The following is a 22,273-nucleotide window of genomic DNA, read 5'->3' as shown; positions in this document are numbered from 1 at the left end:
TCACCTGAGGCCTCAGAAAACTTCCAGAAAGTTCCACAGCTTTAAACAAGTCGTTCAGAGTAAAAATTCACAAAATACACAAGGGAATGAGGCACCGTGAGCAAAAGCTGACCGAATCGGTAGACTGTAGAATCAGATCAACAACAAGAAAATTCAGATACTGGAAATACCAGGCCTCAGAAACACAGTGAAAGCGTTTCAGTTTTGTTTTTAGAGGAGGAGGGGCAGAGGAAGGGGGCGAACATCAGGCTGGCTCGATGCCCAGCATGAAGCCCAACGCAAGGCGCGACCTCACGGCCCTGAAGGCCTTTCCTGAGCTGAGATCAGGAGTTGGTTGCTTGACCGCCTGAGCTGCCCAGGCGCCCTGGGATTCCGTCGCTTGGAACACAGCCATCATCCCAGGGGTGCCCAGTGGTATCTCTGTGAGCTTTGATCTCGTGGCGCTGACCATCTTCTCACGTGCTTGTTGGTAATTCCTGAGTCTTTGGTGAAGTGTCTGCTGAAATATTTGCCATTTTTTTCTCCAATTGTTTATCTCATCACTGAATTTTGAATGTTCCCTTACCTGTCCCGGATACGAGGCCTTTATCATATATATTTTACAAGCATTTCCTCCAGGCTTGCTGCCTTTTTTTGTATGTTTTTAAAAAAATTTCCTTAACGATAGCTTCTGAAGGACCAACGTTTTAAATTTGGATAAAACTAGCTGACTGATTATCTTCTCGGACGGACCACGCATTCGCTGTCCTATCTAAGAATCTTTGCCTGGCCGAAGGTCACCAGGGTTTTCTCTTGTATCTTCTGCTGGAGGCTTTCTGATTTGGGGAGTGAATTTTGGGGTGTGGTGTGAGGGAAAGGTTGAGGTTCCACTCGCTGGCGTGTGGACATGGGTTGGGGCCAGTTCCTTTGTTTCAAAGGCCGTTCATTCCCGGGGGGGAGGTTGGATGAACTCTGCCCCGCTGGCTGACCGGGACCACTCAGTAAGGATACAGAAGATGACCCCGCGGAGCTTGTTCGATGGCCTCCCACAGAACGTGAGACGCAAACACGCTGGGCAGGCTCCCAAGGGCCCGTTGTGAAAACTGACCCCATGCCGGGGCATAAAGCCAGTCTGAGCCATTTTTCCACGTTGGCGTCTCATAGACTGACCTCGGTACCCATGAGAAACGAGCACCCGCCCCCATCTGCAGATTAAGAAAGAAGACATCATAAGGAAATCAGAGCAAGGGGGCCCCAATGCCTGTCTCAGAGGGCGATGGTGGAGAGGCCCGAGTCATACACAAAGAGCAGCGTATGGAAGGGTCTGGAAGGCCTGGGGCACGCCGAGGGCCGGACTTTCATTCCTTCTGCCTCCTGCCTGTCGTGCTTCTCTGCAGACTCATAAGTGGGTTTACAAGCTGGCGCTGCCTGCATGGCCAGCCTTGCACCAGGCTTGGTGGGGTCCTCCCAGCATTCCCGTGCAGTGCGCTGGGACAGTCGGCCCGGTTCCCCACATGCTCACAGAAGGATGCAGCGCCCCGCGGCTTGGATGGTCCACAACGGAGTTCTGCCTTGTGCCATCCCACAGCAGGACAAGAGGGGCCGTGAGCGGCAGAGGACAGGACATGGGACTGGGGAGCACAACCAAGAAAGGTCAAGTCCCAGCTCTGTCCGCGCGAGACCTCAGGCACGCTGACACTTCGCTGACCCTGTTTCCCAGTCTGAGCAATGGGGACAGCCAAGACGCGCCGGGACGAGGACGTGGTCACAGGCTTGAGAGCCCCTTCCCGGCTGTAATGGGGCTGATCGCACAATCCGGAGGACGTGGAGATCGTGGGGCCCAGTGCAGAAGGGCAGGTGTCGGCAGGAGGGACACCAGCTGGCCTCTGAGGTTGTCTGTTGTGTTGACATCGTGGGGTCTGCCACTCTGTGATTTCTGGAACTGGCTGGAGGCCCCAGGCCGGGGATCGCCCTCGGCCCCTCCCCTCCCAGCCCTGGAAGTCAGGGCTGTTGGGCTGAGGCCGGCGTCTTCCCAGAGCCCAGGCTGGAGCCGGCAGCAGACAGGCCCTTATCTGCTGCTGCTCTGAGGCCTGCTACTGGGGGGCAGGGGCCCGGGGGCTCTGCCAAACATCTTCCAGATGTGGGCACAGCTACCCGATAGCCTGGCGCTGGCTGGGGCTGTCAGCCAGCAGTCTCCTGTTAGCCGAGCTGTTAGGAAAACAAAACCCCGTGAAGGCAAGGCGGGTGGGGGCCCAGCTTCTCGGGAGGGGGAGAGGGGCAATCGGCCGGACACACAGATCTAGGCTCTTGCTGGCCTCCTCCTTCCCTGGGGCCTTTTGGCGGGAGAGCCCAGCCGGTCCAGCCTGCCCTGAGCTTGGGGTGGTTGCTGCCCTTGGCTGGCTGCCTCCTGGGTGGGGATCTCAGTCTCCCCGGCCGAGGGCTCCCTGGAGGGCTCCTCCGCGGTGCACAGGGGTGGGCGACGGGAGCTCAGGTGTGCACTCGTCCCCGACGGCAGCTCGATGGTGTCGCCAGGTTGCCGGTCACGTTGCGGGTCCCGTGCGCCTCCGCCAGCCTGCCCGAGCCAGGATGGGGTTTCGGGCAGCGGGGGGTCGTGGGAGGAGGGGCCAGCCCACCCACTGCCCTGCTGGACGGTCCCAACAGGATAAGCAAGGGGCTCTCCTTCTGGAGGTGTCGGGAGCTGGAGGGTGACCAGGTCCCGTGGCCCTGGGAGCACTGCAGAGCCATTTCCTCTCCAACACTTGGCCCCTCCACTGCGTTCCTGGCGTGCAGGTCGGCAAGGGGTCAAGGCCAAGGCTTCTGAGGTTACTGGCGAGCCATTTATCCCGTGTGGGCTCTTCAAGGAGCCGTGAGTCTGCCCTCGCCAAGACATGGAAAAACCCACCCATTCCTTTGTTGAGAAATGTCTGCTAACTGTGCGTGGGGTGTGGCCAACATCCTCCTTCGACCCACCGATGGGGCCCGCTCTGCAGCGCCTTCCCCGACCCCCGTCCCCTCACTCACCTCTGTCTCCGCTGCCCCACTAGCTGGTGTGAGACGGGAAGGCAGAGCCCGGGGGTGGCTCCCGGGGAAGGGGGGGGGTGCTCCCTGCGAGGCCCCTGCTTGCATGGGTGACCACTGTGGGCACCCATCGCATGGCCAGCACACGCCTGCTCTGACGTCCTGTTCATGCGCTCAGGTGACTGCACCCCCCACCCCCGCCTGGAGAGGGCAGGAGGGCAGCCCAGGAGTGTGGCCTCTCCCCCCTCCACTTCTGGACCCTGAGCATGCCAGGCGACACCCATCTAGCTCCCTCTGGCCCTGGATCACAAGCCAGAGTTGGAAGCAGGGAGAGCCCAGCCGTGGAACCCTCTTCTCTCGTGGCTCTGATGGGAAGGAGGCAGGAGGTCGGGGGAGGTTCGGGGCGCAGAAGACGGTCAGACTCAGAGCTGTGGCACAGTGAAGCTGTCACGGACAAGGCTCAGGGGCCAGGCATCTGCAGGCTCCCACGGCTCAGGCCACTTTGCTTTTCTGGTTTCAGAGTCAAACCTGCCTCTTCCAGGGAGCCTTCCTTGCTTACTTCCTTGATCCATAACAAACACTTGCTTCCTTGGCAAATGGAGGCATTTGGTGCCATATCTGGGGTGGATGTCTCTTGGTGATAAGAACCCCTTTGCTTGTTTGCCTCCTACCCTCTTGCTTGCCCATGACCACTGTAATGGAAATAACGATGCCATTTCTTCAAAGGCCATTTACACAATACTGTGCTAAGCGCTCTGTGGTCGGTGACGTCATTCAGTCTCGGCAACACCCATGCGGGTGGGGTGGGCCACTGCTGCGGAGGAAGCGGCTGAGGCCGAGGGAGCCGGAGGGGGCTGGGAGCCCGCACGCGGTCCCGGAGGGAGAGGTCCTCCCTCGAGTCTGCACCTGACCTCCCGGCCAGCCTCCTGCTTCCTCTCTCTGCCTGTTTCACTTTCCCAAGACCAGTCTAGCCAGCCCTTGACTCCGTTTACCCCATGGCCCGGAGTGGGCCTGCGGGCAAGGCTGCTGTCCCTGGTCAAAGTGAGGAAACCCAGGGTGGAGATGGGCTGACGTGGGCCGCAGGGCCCCGTGCCGGGAGGGGGGTCCGTGGTGGCACGTGCCCGGCGCGGCCGCTAAGCAGCTCGCTTTCTTAAGCGGCTGACCGGCTCCCCGGTTACACCCTGGGCCTTCCGCCGACTCTGCAGAATCGGTCTTGACCACGTACCTGGCGCTCCTTCCCGCAGCTCCCGGTTGCCTTCCTGCGGGTCCTGGGCCAAGCCGCTGCGGCTGAGCCCAGGGCGGATTCCTGCCGGGCAGGCTTTCACTAAGGAGAGCTCAGCCCCGCAGGCCGCCCCCACGAGGTAGATGGGGAGCTGTAAAGCCTCTTTAAATGGGGCAATAAAAGTTTTGGGTTTCAGATGGTCCTACTGAAGAAGCGAGTAACAGAGACAGGAAATGTCGGTAGCAGCAGACAAAGGCCAGAGCACACAGACTGCCCTCCTTCCCAGCACACAGGCCGCTGGCTCCTCCCGGAGCGACGGGAGAGACGCGGGGGGGCCCCCACAATACACTGTTTTGTCTGCGTGGCTGCGTTTATAACACTTCTCCGTTTGCCGTTTGCCGGGGAGGAGGTGGGCCACGCCCCCTCCAGCAGAGCCCCCCACGCGAGTGTGCGTGTGTGCGTGCGCGCCTGCACGTGTGTGCACGGGAGGGGGTGTGTCCCTGGGCCCGGGGCACACGAGGGCTCCAGCAGGGCCTTCGGCTGCGTCCGCTCTGTGCTCTGCAGGGTCTGGAGCCCAGGGCTGGCCCCGGAGAGGCCCGTGTCTCCCGCAGCCCCCGGGTTCAGGGGCATCCAGCAGGGGGAAGACACCGCCCCGCTCCTGCATCCCGCATGCCGCAGCCCCTCTGCCCGCGTCACTTGGTGTCACTCAGGAGCCCCAAACCACACGCCCAGGGGCTGCCCTGCTGCTTTAGCTCCCCGCGGGTGTGCCGTCCCAAGCCGGAGCTGCGGGGAGACAGTTGTCCCATGAAACACAGGACACCGTGTCCAAGTCGAATTTCAGGTCAACAGTGAGTCTTGGTTTAGTGTAAGCATGTCACGTGTAAACACGTCCCAAATACCCCATGAGATGTACGCAGGCAAAATCATTATTTTTTATCAGAAATTCATGCATAGCCAGGTGTCCGGAGCCCCTGCATCCCTGCCCCTGCAGCGACTTGAATTAAATTAATGAAAATGAACTGAAACTTAGCTCCTCTGTAGCTCCAGCCGTGTGGGGTGGGGGGGGGGGCGGTGAGCAGCGGGCGAGCCCAGTGGCCCCAAGCATCTCTCGGTCTTCGAGCACGGTCCACAGCCCCAGCGCTCCGGGTTAGCCGGCCGCTCACCTCTAGGACTCCACGTTCGCGCACGCGCTGGAGGCAGACTCAGGGCTCCTGGCTCCCTAATCCCTCATCAGGGCCGGGTGGGTGGTGAGGCCTGTCCAGAGCCCCCGGGAGTCTGGGAGGGCCTCGGAGGTCCTCGCTGGCTCCAGGTGCCATGACTGTCTGGTTCTAAGGCCCGAAGACCCTGAGCTCGGTGGCACGGGGGTCGGGCACTGTTTGATCTGAAGGCCGTGACCTTCTTCATTGTTAGTCTTGAGGTGAAGGGGTGGCCATTCTGGGTGGCCTCCTCGCTTTCATCCCCCTCCCGGGCACTCATGCCCTGGCCCTTGGCTAGAGCCACCAAGATGTCAATGTGAGCCTTCGAGCAGGAGGAAGATGCCACTAGGAGGGGCAGTGAGACCTTGGGGACAGTCACCTCCGCAGCCAGGGTCCAAAGGCCAGGGCCAGCCACCGATGCCCCGGCCCTCAGTGTCCTCATCAGCACGGTGGGGTCTCCATGGCGCTGAGCCTGCTTGGAGTGGCACAGCGGGCCTAGAGCCCGCGAGGCGGACGGGGCTGAGGGCTGGAGCGCGCCTCCTAATTGTCCATGACTTACAGACTTGGCCGGGCTCCCGGACAGCCTCATAAATCAGCGCGGCCACAGTGAGTAGCCTGTTAGTGTGGGCCTTACGCGCTTGGCAGGCCCCTCGCCTCCTCCCTGCTTGGGAGCACGCCGCTGCCTCCCATTTTCCATGGGCTGCCGCAGACCCGGGAGCTGGGGTGTGCTCGCGGGGCGTGGGGGGGCTGGGGGGATGGTGGAGGGCTGGGGAGGGAAGCCACCACCTTGGGGGTGCCCGCTTCCAGAATGCTCCCCCAGGCCCCTGGCGTGGCCCTCAGCACCTTCCCTTCCCCTGCCGCCGCGTGTCTCCCCTCGTGGGGCTGGGAGACAGGCCTGCCGGGAAATCACTGTTTGCAGGGCGCTCTGTCTCTTCCAGGGGTGAGCACGCGCACGTGGCCCGCACATGTGTCCACAGTCCTTGTGAGTGTGCCCACACCCCCCACCAGACGAGAAGCCACCGGAAGCAGCATCTGGCCATCACGGTGCCGGGGAAGGCGGGACACGTCTGTCTGCGTGGACGGCACCGACTCAGTTTCCTCATCTGGGAAGCGGAGCCGTGACGCATCCCTGCTCCCCGGGGCCCGGCCGGGACTCAGATCCAGCGCGAAGAGCCAGCGGCTGTTCGGCCGTCACTGGGCTCTAGCGACAGAAAGGGGCTGAGCCGGCATGAGGCTGTGGGCGTCCAGGCCCCCACGCGCGGGACCTCTGGATTGTCAGGGAGGCCGACAGACAGGGGGGCCAGGCTGAGGGGTCAGCCTTGTCCCCAGCTCTCTCCTGGCCCCCGGAGGTGAGCAAGAGGTGACTTTAGGACAAGTTACAGCCGCCCTCTGCCGTGGGAGTGGGCGCGCCCCTTCTGGAAATATAAACAGGCCCCAGACAGGTGTAGGTAACTTCCTGCCTGACATGTGCCCACATCATTCGGGAAGCTGGTGCTGCTGGGGAGGCTTAGGTTTGTGAGGTGATGTCTGGGAGGCCTGCTCCCGCCACCCCCGGGCTCAGCGCAGACGGGCTCTGGGCCGGGGCTCGCCGGCCTCCCACTGCACTGTGGCCAGCCGGCCCTGGGTGTCCAGCTGTGGGCCGCTGGCCTCCGCTCAGGTTTCCCTGCGCCCGGACCCCCTCCCCACACTGGCTCTGAGCCCGGGCGGAGTGCTGGGAGTGCCCCGAGGACCCACGCAGGTGCTCAGGCCTGCCCGTGGGGCGTCTCCCGAGTCAGGTGGCGGGCATGACTCTGGGACCGGCGGACAGGGCTTGGGGCCCAGCTCTGCCCTCACCGACTTGGGGCCTCAAGCCCACCATTTCCTCTGAGCCTCAGGCTTCTGTCTTTAGAGTGGAATGATCGTGCTTTACTGCGGACTTGTCTGAAGCATTAGATCAAGGGCTGAGTACACAGCTTGGGGAACCCAGTAAGGCCAAGGGATTAGGGAGTTCCATAGGGGTCTCCATGCCCGAAATGGCTTGATTCAGGGACCTGGCTGGAGGGCTGGCCACACGGGCCTGGGCCAGGGCCAGAGCTGGCCTCCTTCTGGCCTCGGGAATCCCGAGCAGGTGTGTTCGGAGCCAGAGGGCACGGGACGTACGTGGTGACGCTAGTTTCCTGGAGAAAACAGACGCTGCGGGTAGGGCGCGGGCACAGAAGCCCTCTGCGGCCGGGGCTGGGCAGGAACTTCCGGGTGAGGAGGGGAGGCCAGATGAGGGGGACACGCAGGTTCCAGCCTTCTGTAGACACACCTGTTGGCCATGACTGTGGAGAAGCAAGAGGAGGAGGAGGAGGGGGGAGGAGGGAGGAAGGTCTTTTCTTTCCAGCATGATGTTTGGCCACAGTGGAAACCTAGTACCTGAGGTCTCCAGAAGCACTCAGGGTGCTCCCCAAATCCCTGGGGACCTCTCAGGCTCGGAGGAGAAACTTTTCTCCTGGGCACTCCTGGGGCGTGAGATGAGGGGGAGGGGCAGGGGCTTGTGGGGGGGACGGGGACAGGGGCGGGTGGCAATGTCAGATACAAGCGCAGCAAAGGGTAGAGCAGTCCAGCTTGGCGGGGGGCCCTGCACTTCCGGCCTTCTTGTTGACCTTGGGGAGCAGGAGGACGAAGGACATGGCCAGGGCACAGTGGTAGAAACTGTGAACGTAGGTGTAATCCCAGTCCTGCAGGGGCGGGGAGGGGGAGTTGGTCTGCGGGCCCAGGCTCCCCCCAACGCTCCGTGCCTCTGTTCACAAGCCTGACGTGCCGGGGCACCTGCCGGTCACAACCCCCAGCCAACGAATCTGGCCAAGTGCCCTGCTCTAAGGGGCCTCTCCTCAGTGTCCAGCCCATGGGCCGTCTTTCCCGACCTCAGCCCCCTGGAGTGCTGAAGGTGGAGAGTGGAAGTTCCGCACCTTTGGCTAGGCCTTTGACAATGAGGCAATGACTCCCTCCCCCCTCCTCCTCCCCTGCGTGCTCCAGCCCCAGGCCCCATGCTGGCTGGACGCCTCATCTCAGATCCCCCGCAGATCCCCCGCAGACAGCGAGAGCTGGGGTGCTGGGGATGGACGGCACTGTGGCAGGAGGGAGGCCTCCCTCCACCCACCAGGAGGGACAGAGGAGGCAGCAAGGGGAAGTTGCCGGTGCCCCCCGAAGCCCCGGTCCCCATACCTCGAAGAAGAAGCGTAGCATGAGGGCCAGGGCCCCGAAGCAGAGGCCGGGGCCTATCTGCTGGGCGTAGACACTCTTGTCGGGGTACAGACCCTTCTTCTCCTTCATCTGTTGCAGCTGCGGGGAGAGTGGCCGAGCAGAGAGGGCACACGGCGGGGAGGCCGTTCAGAGCTGGCTGCAGAGCTGGCCCCGGGCACCCACGCGTCCCTTGGCTACCCTCAGTGGGGGGATGGGGCTCAGGGAGGTGCCCTGCGTGCCTGGTCCTGAGGCGGCAGGCCCCAAGGGAGCCCCATCCTGGATGGCTTGGTTGGGAACCCCTGGACCCGTTTGCCCAGTGAGGACCGCCCCCATCTCTGCCTGCCTCTTTGGGCTAACAAGATAACCCTTGCCCACACCCCCCTGCCGGGCAGCGGGGACCCCCAGGGGGCCAGACTTGCCCCGCCCACCCTGCGGCCCACAGGGATGCCCGTGTTGTGGTCCGACAGACCCTTCAGTGGCTCGTGGATCAGGACCCGTCGTAGTGCTCCTGAGAGACGCTGACCAGCACGGGACTCTCTGGTTGCCCGGGTGTGCACGTTAGTGGGAGGCTGAGCCAGCACTGACGCATACAAAGACGGGTTCACGTGCACTGAGAACGTGCAGTCAACGTGGGACCGCATCCTGCACCTTCCAACCCCGGGGGCCAAGGTGTCTCAGAGTGCCACTGTTCAGGATCTCAGCACAATGAGCAGCGTGCAGAGTGTGGATCGTGGACCCCTCCCCGGCGGGGCTGGGGCCCCCCACAACCACACACACCCGCTGGGTGGGAGCCCCACCCGTGCCAGTCGGGGCAGGCTGGCCCCCCAGAGTCTGGGCTGTGGTTTTCTGGAATTTGCCATTGCTGATAAAACATCAGGCCCCGCACAGGCACAGAAGGCAGGTGGGTGCGGCTGGGGGGCCCTGGTGCGCAAGCCGTGCGCTTGCCCAGGGTCACGTCCCAGCCTGGCCCCGCCCTGCGGCCCCCACACCTGCCTCTCTCTGCTTCCCCTCCCTGAGGGCTGCTGTTCCCAACTCGGGCTCAAGAAGGGACGAGCCTCTGGGAGAAAAATCCACCCTCATTCCAGGGAGAAACTGCCCTTGAAAATCCAAAATAAACTCCACATTAAATGGTCTGAAAAACACAATTTGAGCCCCAGATGTAGGGAGCCAGGCAGACCTCTTGGTTCCCGTGGCTGGATCCACAGCCCCAGGGCCGTGGAAGTCACCGTGGCGCTTTCCACGGAAACTGGCGAGTGCCTTCCATTCTGGCTAATTACAATCAAACACAGATCCAGGCCTGCCAAGTTCTGCAGGAGGAACAGCCCCCCAGGGCAGCCTGTCCTACTTCCTGCCGGGAGTGAGCCTGCAATATCGAGACCCAGGGCTCTGTGTTTATGCATTCCGGCATGTTCATTAACGCGGTCCTTCCCGGGGCACAGCAGACCCAACAGGCCTCCCCTGCTCTCACGGGCAGCTCCGAGGGGCCTCTTGGGTCAGCCTTCCCCCTTGGGGAGGCTGGAGGGAGAAAGAGGCTCCTTCCTTCCTCTTGGAAAGTCAAGGCCCAACTTCACCCGCTGCCGCGTGACTTCTTGTTGCTTGCTGACCTCTCTGAGCCCTACTTCCTTCATTAACTGAACGGCAGGACAAATCCTCTACTCCCTGCTGTGGGAGGAGCAGGACTTTATTTTCCCTCCCGCAGCTGTAAAATGGGTTGATGGACACCTTCTGAGCCACCTGCCCGGCCTGACCCTTCTTCCCAGAGAACTGCCCTCCCGCTCCCTAGGTGGCCTGAAGCGCCTCCACCCCATCCCCCGAGGCCCTGCCATCTGGGCCTTAATTTTAGGTCCTTGAGTGGGTGTGTGCCAGCACGTGGAGTTGGGACACCCCGAGATTCCAGGCGGAGCTCCAAAGGGGCGAAAATGTGGCAGAGGGAGGTCACCTCGGGGTCTGTGCTGCTGCACGGCTGGAGAGTGGGTCCAGCCTCGCCTGCCAGCAGGCCGGGCCTGTGTTCTGGTCTGTGCAGGGTTCAGCTTCTTCCCTTCTGGGGTCCCAGGAAGTGCCCCTGGGTCCACTCTGCTCTAGCAGCCCTCGTCAGCTCGGGAAGCGTGAGAGGCTTTCAGGCCTCGCAGCCAGGAGGGCCTTGGTACAAGAGAGCTGCGGGGAGGCCTGGGGACTGTGTGTCAGGACCCCCAGGGGACCCAGTGAAGAGATGTCAGCGTGGCAAAGTCTGGCTCAGGCTGCCTCAATGCTTAGGGGCTGTTCCAACTTCCTGTCCACTACACACCACCGCCTCCCTCCTCGAGGCTCTCCGCCTCCGTGAAGTCCTCCTAGAATAATCCAGGCCATTTCCAATTGCTTTCGCACCTCTAAAGCAGTCGTTCTCTGCAAAGAATAATGACGACAGGGGCCGTTGCTCCCACGTGTCGAGCACATTAGAAGCCACGTTCTGTGCTGACTCTTTTAGATACATTAACCCAGTTTCTTTGAACCAAACCTATGAAGCAGGTACTGAACTGTTCCCGTAACAGCCACTTTCCAGACATGGAAACTGAGGCAGAGAAGGGGAGTCACTTGGGTTAGGTCCAGAGCTAGTGGGTACGGACGATACCGACGGCCCGTGTGGCCGGGGGCCTGGTGTTCCTCGTCTCTGTGCTCTAGCGGGAGCCCTGAGACGGGAGATAAACGGTGACCCCGAGGTGGAGCGTCACGGGGCGGGCATCCCCGTCCTCGGAGGCTCGCATGGTACGCACCCACTTGGCGGCAATGATGAGGACAGCCGTGCCGATGGGGCCCGAGTACACCCCGTAGCCCCAGCGGTCATGGTAGGTCCGCACCGCGATGGTCAGGACACCAAACATCACGAAGGTCGACCTCTTAGGTTCGTCGAAGTCGGCCAGCGCTGGAGGTGGGGGAGGAACCGGGAGGGGTGAGCGGCCACTCTGCTCCTCCCGGCCACGGCTCCCCCAGACGCCCGAGCCAGAGAGACCCCCAGGGCCCGGCCCGGTCACCCCGAGGTCTGAGCTCCGGCTGGGTCTAAGGGACAGACGTGGACAGAGCTGCGTGGGGTCATGGGCAGGGCATTGCACACCTGCCCCTGAGAGCCCCAGGAGCGAAGACAAAGACATGCAGGTAAGAAGAGACAGGAAAGAAGTGGGTCCTTCACGGAACCTGGGCAATGCCAGGGAGCCCCTGTGATGGGGCCCGTGTGTCCGGACGCCCCCTCCAGACGGCGCTAAGTGAGAAGAAAGTGGCAGAAACTACACTTTTGAGCAATTCCATCCTCGTAAAAGCCTGAGCTGACGGTGGTGGGCACGGCGGCTGGTAAGGACCTCAAGAAACGCCTTGGGGCAAACCCTGGTGTGCAGCAGCGGTCTCCCGGGCGGGGGGAGCTGGAAGCCCGTCCACGGGTTCCAGGCACGGCTCCGCGCGCAAGCCCTCGTTCACGTGGGAATTGAACAGGAAGCAAGGATGGGAATCGGGACGTGTAAGGACGGTGCGTCCTGTCTCATCGATTAAACCGGGCTTCGAACCCCAGGAGAGGGGACAGACGCTGCTGGTGGGGGGGGGGGCAGAGTCAGCGGGCTCGGCTATTTCTGGGAGCGGCAGGTGGGTGGTGGGCTGGGGACACGGGTGACAGGGCGCGGGCACTCACCCATCAGCGAGACCCACATGCTCAGCGCCGTCCCGTAGACGCTGAAGTACTCCAGGACGTCGTGGCGCATGAAGCAGACCACGGACAGGCCGGGCCCGTCGCAGGCGTGGTACAGCTGCCGGGAAACCGCGGCGGTCAGGGGCTGGAGGGGACGGCACGGGCCCCAGCCGTGCCCGGCCCCCGCCACTCCCCGCCAGCCAGGCCACTCACGAGCCGCGAGACTCAGGCAAGCCATTTCGTGCCTCAGTTTCCCCACCTGAAAAACGGAGGTGCCGCCAGCCACTCCCCTCATGGTGTCTTATGGGGATTCGACAAAACATTCCCGTGCAGGGCCGGGAGCCTCGGATGTGCTCAGAGCCCGTCGGGTCTCTCCCGGTGTGTGTATGACAAGACCACACGGAGTCAGGCATCTCTCCGTGAAGCCCGCCGAGGCGGGGACCCCGAGGACGCGTTCTGCATGTTCCTTCAGCACCCGAGTTTACCCAGAGCAGGTGCGTGTGCGTTCCCTCAGCACCTTGGGGTATGAGGCTGCGGCCTATTTTTTGGATGCCGGTCAGCCCTCCAGGGGCCTGGGAGGGCCTTCTCCTGTCGTGAGTGGGCTGTCCCAGCGGGGAGGTCCTCAGATGTGAGTGGGCACCAGAACCCTGCAGGGGGAGGGGCTGGTGAGGACTCGTGCCGCTCCCCCCGCAGGGCTGGGGGACACCCTTGTGGAGCCCACTTTGAGAACCTCCGGCCTGTCATTGTTTAGCTCCAGTTTCCTTAAGGTCCTGGGAGACTGCAGAGACCCCGTGCTGAACACGGCATGGCACGTTCTCCCGTCTCTCTCCTGTAGTCTCCCCAACACCTTATTTAATAGCAACTTAAAAAAAAAGATTTTATTTATTTATTTGACAGAGAGAGAGCACAAGTAGGGGGAGAAGGAGAGGGAGAAGCAGACTCTCCGCTGAGCAGGGAGCCCGATATGGGGCTCGATCCCAGGACCCTGGGATCGTGACCTGAGCCCAAGGCAGACGCTTAACTGACTGAGCCACCCAGGAGCCCTTTAATAGCCATTTTTAAGACAAAATACCTCTGTGGAGTGTTCTCAAAGCAGTCAACTGAATTCTTACAGAAAACAACAACTCTCTCCTTTTGCATACACATTTCATCACTTTAAGTAATATTTAATTATGTGATGTCATTATTTTGACAAGTCCCACGGACGTAAATGAGCTTGGGAACCAGCACAATCGACTCTTGGTGAGCCCAGCTCAGCAGGAGGGAGGAGGCGTCCAAGAGATCAGCCCAAGTCTGGAGGCCCAGGGATGTGACAGGGGGAGCAGGAGCCCTGGGTCGCCTGGTGAGTCAAGCAAGTCGGGCTTGACTTAGAGCTCCTATTGGTTACAGTCATAGGTGACCGAAAGCAAGGGTGCACCTAGGAGGCATGAATAGGGGTGTAGTGTCCAGAACAAGGGACGTGACAGTCCTACTTCTCCGCGCCCTGGTCAGACCCACCAAGAGAACAGTGTTGGACTCGGTACGCTGCACACTTTGAAGTGACGCCGGGAAGGAGGATGGAGGAGAGCAACTAGGCTGTGGACATGACTGTGTAGCTGGGGAAATAAGCTTCAGGTAGGGCCTGATCAAGGTGCTCAGACTTTGGGGATAGGGCAAGGAGAAGGACCCTTGATGCGCACAGTTCTGGCAGGCAGAGCTAGGCCCTGTGAGTGACGTGGATATTCTCCTGCTACTTCCAGAACTGCATCCCTCCCCGCACTGCCCCTCCGCATCATCTGGGGTTTCTGCTCCCTGGCCTTTCCTTTGTAGGACAGATCACCACGTATGATCATAGATTAATCGCTGTGAGATGCTTGGGAGTGTCCGCTCCAGCCCCGTGAAGGGCAGGAGTGCTCTGTCTCAGCCTGGCCAGGCAAACACAGGGTCAGGGAGGCAGGCTTTGGAGTGGTTGGGAGGAAAGCTGACCCAGGAGGCGTCTCCCCCAAGGCCCTTGGTTCATCTCGATCAGACCGGTGGGGAAGGGGAGACTCAGAGCAGTGCCACCTGCCAAAGGGGCTGGGCAGAGCAGTGACTGGCATCCGGCCTCCCTGCCTCTCTTGACACAGGGGCGCACTTGGCCCGTGAGGGGGCTAGCAGGGGTGGAGTGCGCCGGGGGGTCTGCTGGGAGACAGCACAGCCTCCAGAGGCCGACCTAACCTAACGGATCCCTGCTTTGTGAGCTTAGGCAGGCGGCCGGAGGCTTGGAGCCTCCTCTGTCGAACAGGGACGAGAATACCCGCTCTCTGGGGCGAGCCAGGGGACTCTGTGTGACGGGGCAGATGGCACAGTGTTGGACACAGAAGTAGCGACTGTCGCAGGAGGGTTCTGGCCGGAGCACGGAAGAAGCCACGCTGGAGGCAGCAGGGGCAACGGTGTCACTGGGGCTCTGGGAGAAAGGGGCTGAGTGGGGCTCTGAGGTCGGAGGACATTTGTCACAGGAGGCAGCTGCTTCTGCCACTCTGGGCAGGCTAGGGCGGGACAGGGTGGGCCTCTTAGGTCAGCCTGGAGGCAGCTGGGGGCCAGCCCAGCCCAGCAGGGAGGGGTGGCCTGGCGTGTCTGTGGTTTCTGGGGATCGGTCTAACATAGACCTGGGAACAAGACCCCCGCCTCCTCTCCCCGGCCCTAAGCCCCTTGTACCCGCAGAGAAGTCCCAGGTCCACTCTGTGTCTGGGTTTCTCATCTGTCAAATTGACTTCCTGGAACTCACCCAAGCAGGGCTCCCTTGCGGAGCTAACAAAATGGCATTGGACAAGATGCCTTGAATGAGCCGAGAGCCCCAGAGTGCATCTGTGAGACTCAGTTTCTTCATCTGGCCAATGGGCTGGTCACAATCCCAGGCTCCCGGGGAGCTGAGAGGACTACATGAGACAGTGTGTCCACAGCACGGGCATGGCCCAGAGCCTGGACACTGGCCCACGGCCAGAACCACCACGGCCAAGGTCTCTCCCACCCAGGTGTGGAGACAGAAACCCTAGGCAGCCCCCAGTCCCAGGTCCCCGCTGCCTAAGGGAGCACGAGCCCGTGTGCTCACAGCCTCTCCCATGGCAGATGAGCGTGGGTTCGGCTCACGAGGAGGTCGGCGTGACAGGTGCACGTGTCTCTGCAAACACGTGCGTGTGTTCACAGACCTATCCCCCAGGGCTGCCCCAAGAACCCCGACACTCGCCCACGGAGGCCGGGCTGCCGGAGCAAGGCCAGCCGGCGGTGGGAGCCATGCGAGCTTTCACATGTCTGGCGTTGCCACAAGGCACTGGCTGGGGGAACGCTCGCCTCCCCGGTGCAAGCTTCTTGCCGGGAGCCGGGCTGCAGAGAAGGGTGAGTCTGATTGGAGCCGGTGCGGCAGACCGTGGCGGGGGAGGACTCAGAGGGATGCTGGTGGGCCCTGAGACACAGATCGGTGATGGGTAGAGGGATGGGTCATGGATTAGGTAGGTAGAGCGGTGATTGATGAGAGAGAGAGGTACATAGGTAGGAGGGTAGGACCCACAGACAGACAGACAGAATCTCAAGGATGGGAGATAGAGCCACAGAGACAGGTGGAGGGCTAGGGGGACAAAGCCAGACAGGGAAAGACCAGGAGGTTTGGGACGAAAGCAAGTTCGGTGGAGACAGAGCTCCAGAAATCAAGAAGGACCCAGACACAGATATTAAAAAAGGGAAAAAAGGCAAGTTTGGAGAAAACCAACAGGAAAAACGCAGAGGGAGAGCGTGCTGCTGGGAGGGAGGGAGGGGAGAGGCAGACGGTCATCGGGCCTGTACGTGGAGACAGAAGGAGTCTGAGAGAGACACGGGCCTCCGAGAAGGAGAGACAAGCAGACGTGAGCGGCCCTCCTGAACCAGGGCCAGCTCCGGAATTCTGGAATCAGAATCACCCAGGCCCTCCACATTCCCTGAACTCCACTAACCCCTCCCAGGCCTGGCCCCCCCCCCTCCCTGCTCCGCTGCTCTGTACTGGTAGCTGGGGGAGTGGCGGGGGCGGGGGCGGGGGTGGGGGTGGGGTGGGGGGAAGTGGGTGGCCTGGGGTGGTCTGTCGGCAGCAAAAGGAGGGTCACCCCCGAAGACTTGTTCTTCGTCCTGCAGCAACCGACGCTGACCCACTGCGGGCTTGGTCTGGCGCACACCAATCCTAGGGTGACTTCCTGACCCAGATGGGGAAACTGAAGTCCAGAGAGGAGGAGGGGGGCCCCCAACCCCCTCTCCCGGTCTCCAGGCTCTTTCTTTCTCCTCCAAATCACGTTTCTTCCTCCCTGGTGTGGGAAGGTGGTGGAGAGATGGCCCCAGCCCTGTGTCCCTGTGCCTTTGGGCCAGTGGCCCAGACTCACCGCCATGAAGAACATGGTGAAGAGGTAGACCATGGCCTCCATGTGGAACCGCCGCTTGGCAGCGATGCTGACGGTGGGCAGGAAGGCCAGGCTGCTGAGGGTGGGCAGGAGAAGTTTCGCCGCCAGCGTCCCCATGGGCCGGGGTGGATGGGAGGGCGCAGGCCTCCCGGGTCCCCAGGGCGGAGGAAACCAAAGGGACAGGGCCCGCTCCCTTGAACGGGGGCTCCGAAGGCAGCTGTGGTTCAAACGCCCTGGAGGGAGGCAGGGACAGGAGTACATATGTGAGAGCCCGTGGACGGGGTCCAACAGCTGAGATGCCACGTGATCAACACTTGTCTCTGATTTTTTTTTTCGAGAGACCAGAGCTGTTGGTTCCAGGAGACCACACTTCTTTTCTTTGAGGCACCAACCTCGAGTAAAGTGGCCATGAGTAGAACCCTCAGCTTGCCGCCTCTTTCTGTCCTGGCCCTCTCGCCCGGGCCCCAGGATGCCCAGAGGGAGTGCGCCAGCGGGTCTCTGCGGCTTGAGTCCCATGTCTGCCGGCGGCTGGAGGACAAGGTGTAGTCGATCCTCATCATCAAAGAGCCTTGCCGACAAGCGAGGCATTTTACCAGCCCACGCCAGGTCCTGCCCGCCTGCTCCTTCCCCACAGGGTTTCCTTGGCAACTGGACTGACGAGACAGTGTTTTCTCCTCGATGACATTGTTGCGCATCTGGAGCCAAAGGCAGGGCCGTCCGTCTCCCCGGGGCCCCAGGCCGAGGCCGCAGCTGGCGTGGCAGCCTCCCTCCCCTGGCCTTGGGGAAACGCCCGTCCCTTGTTGTAAGAGGTTTTAGGGGCACTGCCTGGCAGGGTGTCCCCTGTCCTCTGGCCCAGGAATGATGGCGGTGGTGAGCTACCCAGGCAGACTCTCTCCAGCCTGATCGCTTGTTTCCTGACTCATCTGCTTTCTGCCCAAGAACCATCTTTACTTCCACTCTCTTTTTTCATCCTGATATAATTCACATGCGCCAAAGTGCACGGATCGGAAGTACAGTTGGATGAGTTCTGACAAGTGCGCACAGCTATGGGACCGCGGCGTCTCCCCATCGGCCCGGGGTGACCCCTCACGCCCTTGGCCAGCGTAAGCAAGCGCTGCTCTGCCGCACGCCTGACTTGGCCTGTTCCAGAATTCTGCACAAATGGGACCATGCGGTGTGCATTTGGGGTCTGACTTCTGCTCCAGCGACAGAGCGGCCCCGAGAGTCGCCCACGTCGTGTGAGGTGGTCTCTTTGGTTGCCAGGCGAGTGGGGTTCTACCACGTGGACGGGCCACGCTTCGGTTCTCCTGAGAGCTGGACCGCGAGGGCAACCACGCAGGGACAGCAGGAACACAAGTGTCGGGAGCCCTTTCTGCTGTTTGCAACAACGCATTCGGTCACGCCATTTTTCCGCTTCGGTGCCTTCCAAGACACCTACCATCCCTGGCACCTACCACCTACCAGGCCATCCGTGGTCCGGCCCCGTCGGCCCACCACACACCCGGATCTCCTCCACACTCTCAGACCCGTCTCTCCTCCTACCCCCCACCCGCAAGAACATAGTTCCCCCTCCTCCTCTTTCTGGCCGTTGGCTCGACAGCACCGTCTGTGGGGAAGGCCGTCCCCCGGCCTGGCGCCCAGGCAAGCCGAGGTGCTCCTGTGCCGGGCTCGAACCTGGCACACCGTAGGTGTTCGACAAACACTGGCTGAATGAATGACTTTGTTCAAAGAATGAATGAAAGTCCAGGGAGGCCAGGCTGCTGCACATTTCAGTCTGGCTCCGAGGAGCCCCGTTCCCTCTCCAAATGGGAAAACCAGATCCTGCTCTGCGTGTAGCTCTGGGCAGGGCAGGAGGCGGGCGACCCCACGTGGGCCGTCCCAGAGGCCTGCTCTCCCTGCCCACCTCTCCACCCCTCCGCTCCTGCCCGCACCCAGCTCCCAGCCCCCGTCCCAGGAGGAATACAAACCCCGTGGTGTGGAAATGCGAGTAGACGTCAGGTGCTCAGAGAACCCTCTGGAGCCACAAACCCTGCACAGAGGCAGGAAGGCATTCCACAGTTGGTTTTGTGCATGAGTGTGTGTGTGTTTTCTTTGCAGCTGTAAACTCCAGGGCCAGGGCTGTAAGCTTGGGGAAGGGAAAAAGAGAAGGGGGAGGCGTCGGAGGAAGGCAGGGGTGCGGTTGGTTGGACATGTGTTGCAGTGATTAAAGCAGAAGGAGGAAGAGGGGGGGCTGCCCCAACGTGGGGGGACAGGTGACCGGGCCTGAGGCAGCCTGGGGAGACACTGCAGACCGGCCAGAAGTCCCGGGCCAGCGTGGAGGTGGGGACAGTGCGCGTGTGGCTCCCTCCGAGACCTGGCCGTCTGGAGACCGACCAGCTGGCTCGGGGGAGGGCGTCCAGCTCTGAACAGGACTGAAATGACCCTCGGCTGTCCCTGCAGCTGGCGAAGCCACGGGCCTGGGGGCCGGGAGAGGGGGAGGCTGAGTGGGAGACCCCGGCCGGCTGATTCAAGGGAACAGAGAATTGGGGGGAACTAGGACGGGGCGGGGCTGGGAGCGCACCCCACCTGGGCCGGATCCACCCACGGGCTGGAGTGACCAATGGGCAGCCTGTCCCTGTCCTCCCCACCTTCCTGTGGCCTCCGCCTGCCATGGCCACCCCCAGCCCGCCACCCCCCAGCCCGCCACCTGCTCTAGATCTGGCCACACCCGAGCCCGCGGGCCGCACACCCTCCTTCTGCCTGGACACTCACTGCTTGTGTGTGCCTCCCCCTTTCCTCCTGTAGCCCTCAGCCTCTCCTGACCCGTGCCAGAGGGATGGCTCTCCCTTCTAGCCCCTAGCACTCTGTGTGCGTCTTGAAGGCCACTCGCACACACGCAGACACGGATAAGGCGCCGGCTATGTAGAACCCTGTGCCAAGCCCTCTTGCTGCTTTGTCCTGTCGGGTCCCGTCAGCAGCTGGGGGGCGGGGTGGGGGTCGCCGTCTCTGCTCTCCCCATTTTACGGGGCGGCAGACTGAGGCCCAGAGAGTAGCAGGTTTCTGGCGCAGTGCTGGGGGGGTCTCAGCATGGCCTGGCCTCCCCGCCCAGCCCGAGGCGGCATCCCCCCTCCGCCCAGCAGATGGCGCTGGCCCCGGTGGGACCCCGCAGGCGGCGGATGGGGGGGCAGCCGCAGAGGGAGAGGGAGCCCACCGCCCGCGCCCCCTTCTCTCGCCCCCTCGGGCCGGGCCGTGGAGCAGGCTGGGTTTTATGGAGGTGCTGAAATGCCTGGAATGCCACCCAGCTCCCGCCTCCCGGACAGCTGTCTGTCTGCTCGGCAGGCCCGACAGCCAAGCTAGCTGCTGCGCCTGCGTCCTCCAAGTTTTGAACACCCGACCCACGGCTCTCGGTCACCCCAGAGCTCAGCGGCCCTTGTGCTCTGTCTCTCCGTGTAGGGGCCCGCTGGGGCGTCCCTTCACCTGGCCGGAGGGGTCTGGGCTTTGATGTTTTCCAGCTTGTTCCTTGGGGCCCCCCCATTATCCCCCACCCCTGGACTGCCAGGCAGGGGGTCTGCTCCGTGCACGTGTGTGGGTCTGCAGCCAAGCTTGGGGTCGCAATCGTGCTTTGTCTGCAGCCGCCGGCTGAGGATTAGCGGCTTGAGCCACCCTCAGCCTCTGAGCACCCACCGGGTGAGCCAGGCCGAGGGCTGTGTCCCTGTCCCACAGAGTCGCCGGGACGCTGATGAGAGTGTAGCACTCTGAGCGGCAGCCCGGCCACCCGTCGGGCCTCTAGGCTGCGTTTCCCGGGAGCTCCCGTGGCGGGCTCACTTCTCAGCCACGCCAGGCTTCTCACGCCACCGTCCTTGTTCCATACTTGGGTGGAAAGGAACCTCTTGTGGAATCCGAGAATCAGAGAGGCCTACACACTTCCTGGGTGCCCGTACTGGAACTTCAAGCCTCGGCCCGAAAGAGCATGCCTAGGGCGTCTGGCTGAGAAAGAAGGACAAGGAAACGAAGAAGCCCGTTTTGGGGTCCAGCTTCCCACCTGCTGACCCCCCAAGGTGTTGGCAGGAGAAACTTTTCCCCGAATGTCCAGCCCCTGGGCCTGGGGCAGAGAAAGCTGTCGTCTGCCCTGGGCTGGGCAGGAAGCTTATGACAAGGGGCTGGCTGCTGCTGGGGCTGCTCTCTGGGGCCTGGTCCTCTTCTGGGTCTGGCCAGTGACCGCCGAGCTGGCCAGATGACCCCTCTGGCTGAGGTCGCCATGCTTCTGAGCTCTGCTGCAGACGCTTTCCTGGACGGGACAGCGCCCGGTTACCAGCGTGACTGTTCAACGGCCAGCACCCCCCAGCTGGTCACCCCATGGCCCCCCAGTGTCCCTCCCCGGCCCTGGGTCTCTTCTGAGCCTGCCACTGGCTCTTCTGTCTGTGTTCCCCTGCCTCCCCTCGGCATCCGGTGGAAACACGCCCGTTTTCCTGTTTCCACGCTTCTCCCCAGACATCCAGAAGGCTCTGGGAGAAAGACCGTCTACTAAAACACAGGTGTCCACAGCAGCCTTCCCCGGCCGGCGCCCGAGGGGGCAGTGCGCGTGGGGGCGGGGGCCTGGAGGATCAGCATGCCAGCAGGGAGCTCTGCCTCCGGAGAGTGGAAGACCCCTTGGCCCCAGGAGCGGCGCACAAGCCCAGCCCTTTGTTTACTGAGCCCCCAGTACATCTAGAACATGCTGGGCCTCAGAGGTGCAGTGTGAGCCAGGAGCCGTCCCCGCTCTGTGGGGTCCCAGCCGAGGGTCGGTCGGAAAGAGCATTCTGAAGCCTCAACGACCTGCTGGGACGCCTGGGGGCTTCCCGGAGGCGGCGGCCCCAGATCTACTGGGGTGCTGAGTATGTCCTGCAGGGTGCAAAGAGTGGGGGGCAGGACCTGAGACGGGGGCCTAGAGTCCTCTCTTACAGTGACTCTCCAGGGAGCCCAGACAGTTTGGATCCCAGGAGGGACGGAGCCAGGAGGGAGTGACCCCGCTAGGTGATCTGTGGGGCTCAGCGCAAAATGGGGGACCTTCGTTCAAAAAGCAGGATGAAACTTTTTCTTTCCTCCGTGGATTCACCGGACTGATTGTGTCTTTTTTTTTTTTTTATTTGAAGTTTGTTGTGTTCCTTTGGGCACGAGGATACTTTGGGGATGAGTGGTCATCCTCCAAGTACCCAGAACCCCGCCCAGAGACACTCAGCCCTGCTCCGGCCCCTTGGGGGGCAGAAGGCAGCTGTGGTTGCTGGGTCCGGGCTGGGGGATGGGCGTCAAGAACCCCGGAGATGGAGGGAGGCGGGCCGGGTGCGCGCCGAGGCGCTAAGGCCCAATGTGTGCTCCCTCGCCCCGTCCCGGGCCACTTGCAGAACACGGATTCAAAGACAGCATCACTCCGACCGCCACGGCAGAGCCTCAGCCCCGAGCGCGGGTCCCTTCTGAGCACGGGTCGAGCTGTGGAGCGGGTTCCGTGTGTGGCCGCGGGCCGGGAGGCTCCTTGGGCGTCTTGGGTTCCTGCCCGTGAGCTGGGTCCTGAGGGCACCAGGAGGCCGAGCCTCTGCAGTGGCCTCTGCGCTCGGAGCACAGTGAGGCCTTCGGGGAGGTGCTCCCCGCTTACCCTTTATTCTTCACC

The 22,273-nt window shown here is 62.3% G+C and overlaps 1 protein-coding gene across 1 annotated transcript; it reads right to left on the bottom strand.

Moving 5' to 3' along the window:
- Positions 1-7,967: 7,967 nt before the first annotated feature.
- On the bottom strand, positions 7,968-16,767 carry MYMK (myomaker, myoblast fusion factor). Its single transcript, XM_046021890.1, has 5 exons — positions 16,633-16,767; positions 12,275-12,389; positions 11,373-11,521; positions 8,605-8,721; positions 7,968-8,117 (listed from the first exon to the last, which is right to left on the bottom strand). Exons 1-5 carry the CDS (start codon positions 16,765-16,767, stop codon positions 7,968-7,970), a joined length of 666 nt encoding a protein of 221 aa, XP_045877846.1.
- Between the last annotated feature and the right edge of the window lie 5,506 nt (positions 16,768-22,273).

The sequence above is a fragment of the Meles meles genome, chromosome 11, assembly GCF_922984935.1.
Source record: "Meles meles chromosome 11, mMelMel3.1 paternal haplotype, whole genome shotgun sequence".
Lineage (NCBI taxonomy): Eukaryota > Metazoa > Chordata > Mammalia > Carnivora > Mustelidae > Meles > Meles meles.
The sequence above is the reverse complement of the archived record's forward strand: the minus strand, read 5'-3'. Positions and strand labels throughout refer to the sequence as shown.

What these genes read in the sequence shown, in the direction of transcription:
- MYMK (XM_046021890.1), bottom strand. Translation starts at nt 16,767, where the DNA reads ATGGGGACGCTGGCGGCGAAACTTCTCCTGCCCACCCTCAGCAGCCTG. An exon ending in CATGTGGGTCTCGCTGATGG is followed by an intron (nt 11,522 to 12,274) that starts GTGAGTGCCCGC and finishes CCCCACCTCCAG; the next exon opens with CGCTGGCCGACTTCGACGAA. An exon ending in TCATCATTGCCGCCAAGTGG is followed by an intron (nt 8,722 to 11,372) that starts GTGCGTACCATG and finishes CTCTCCCCGCAG; the next exon opens with CTGCAACAGATGAAGGAGAA.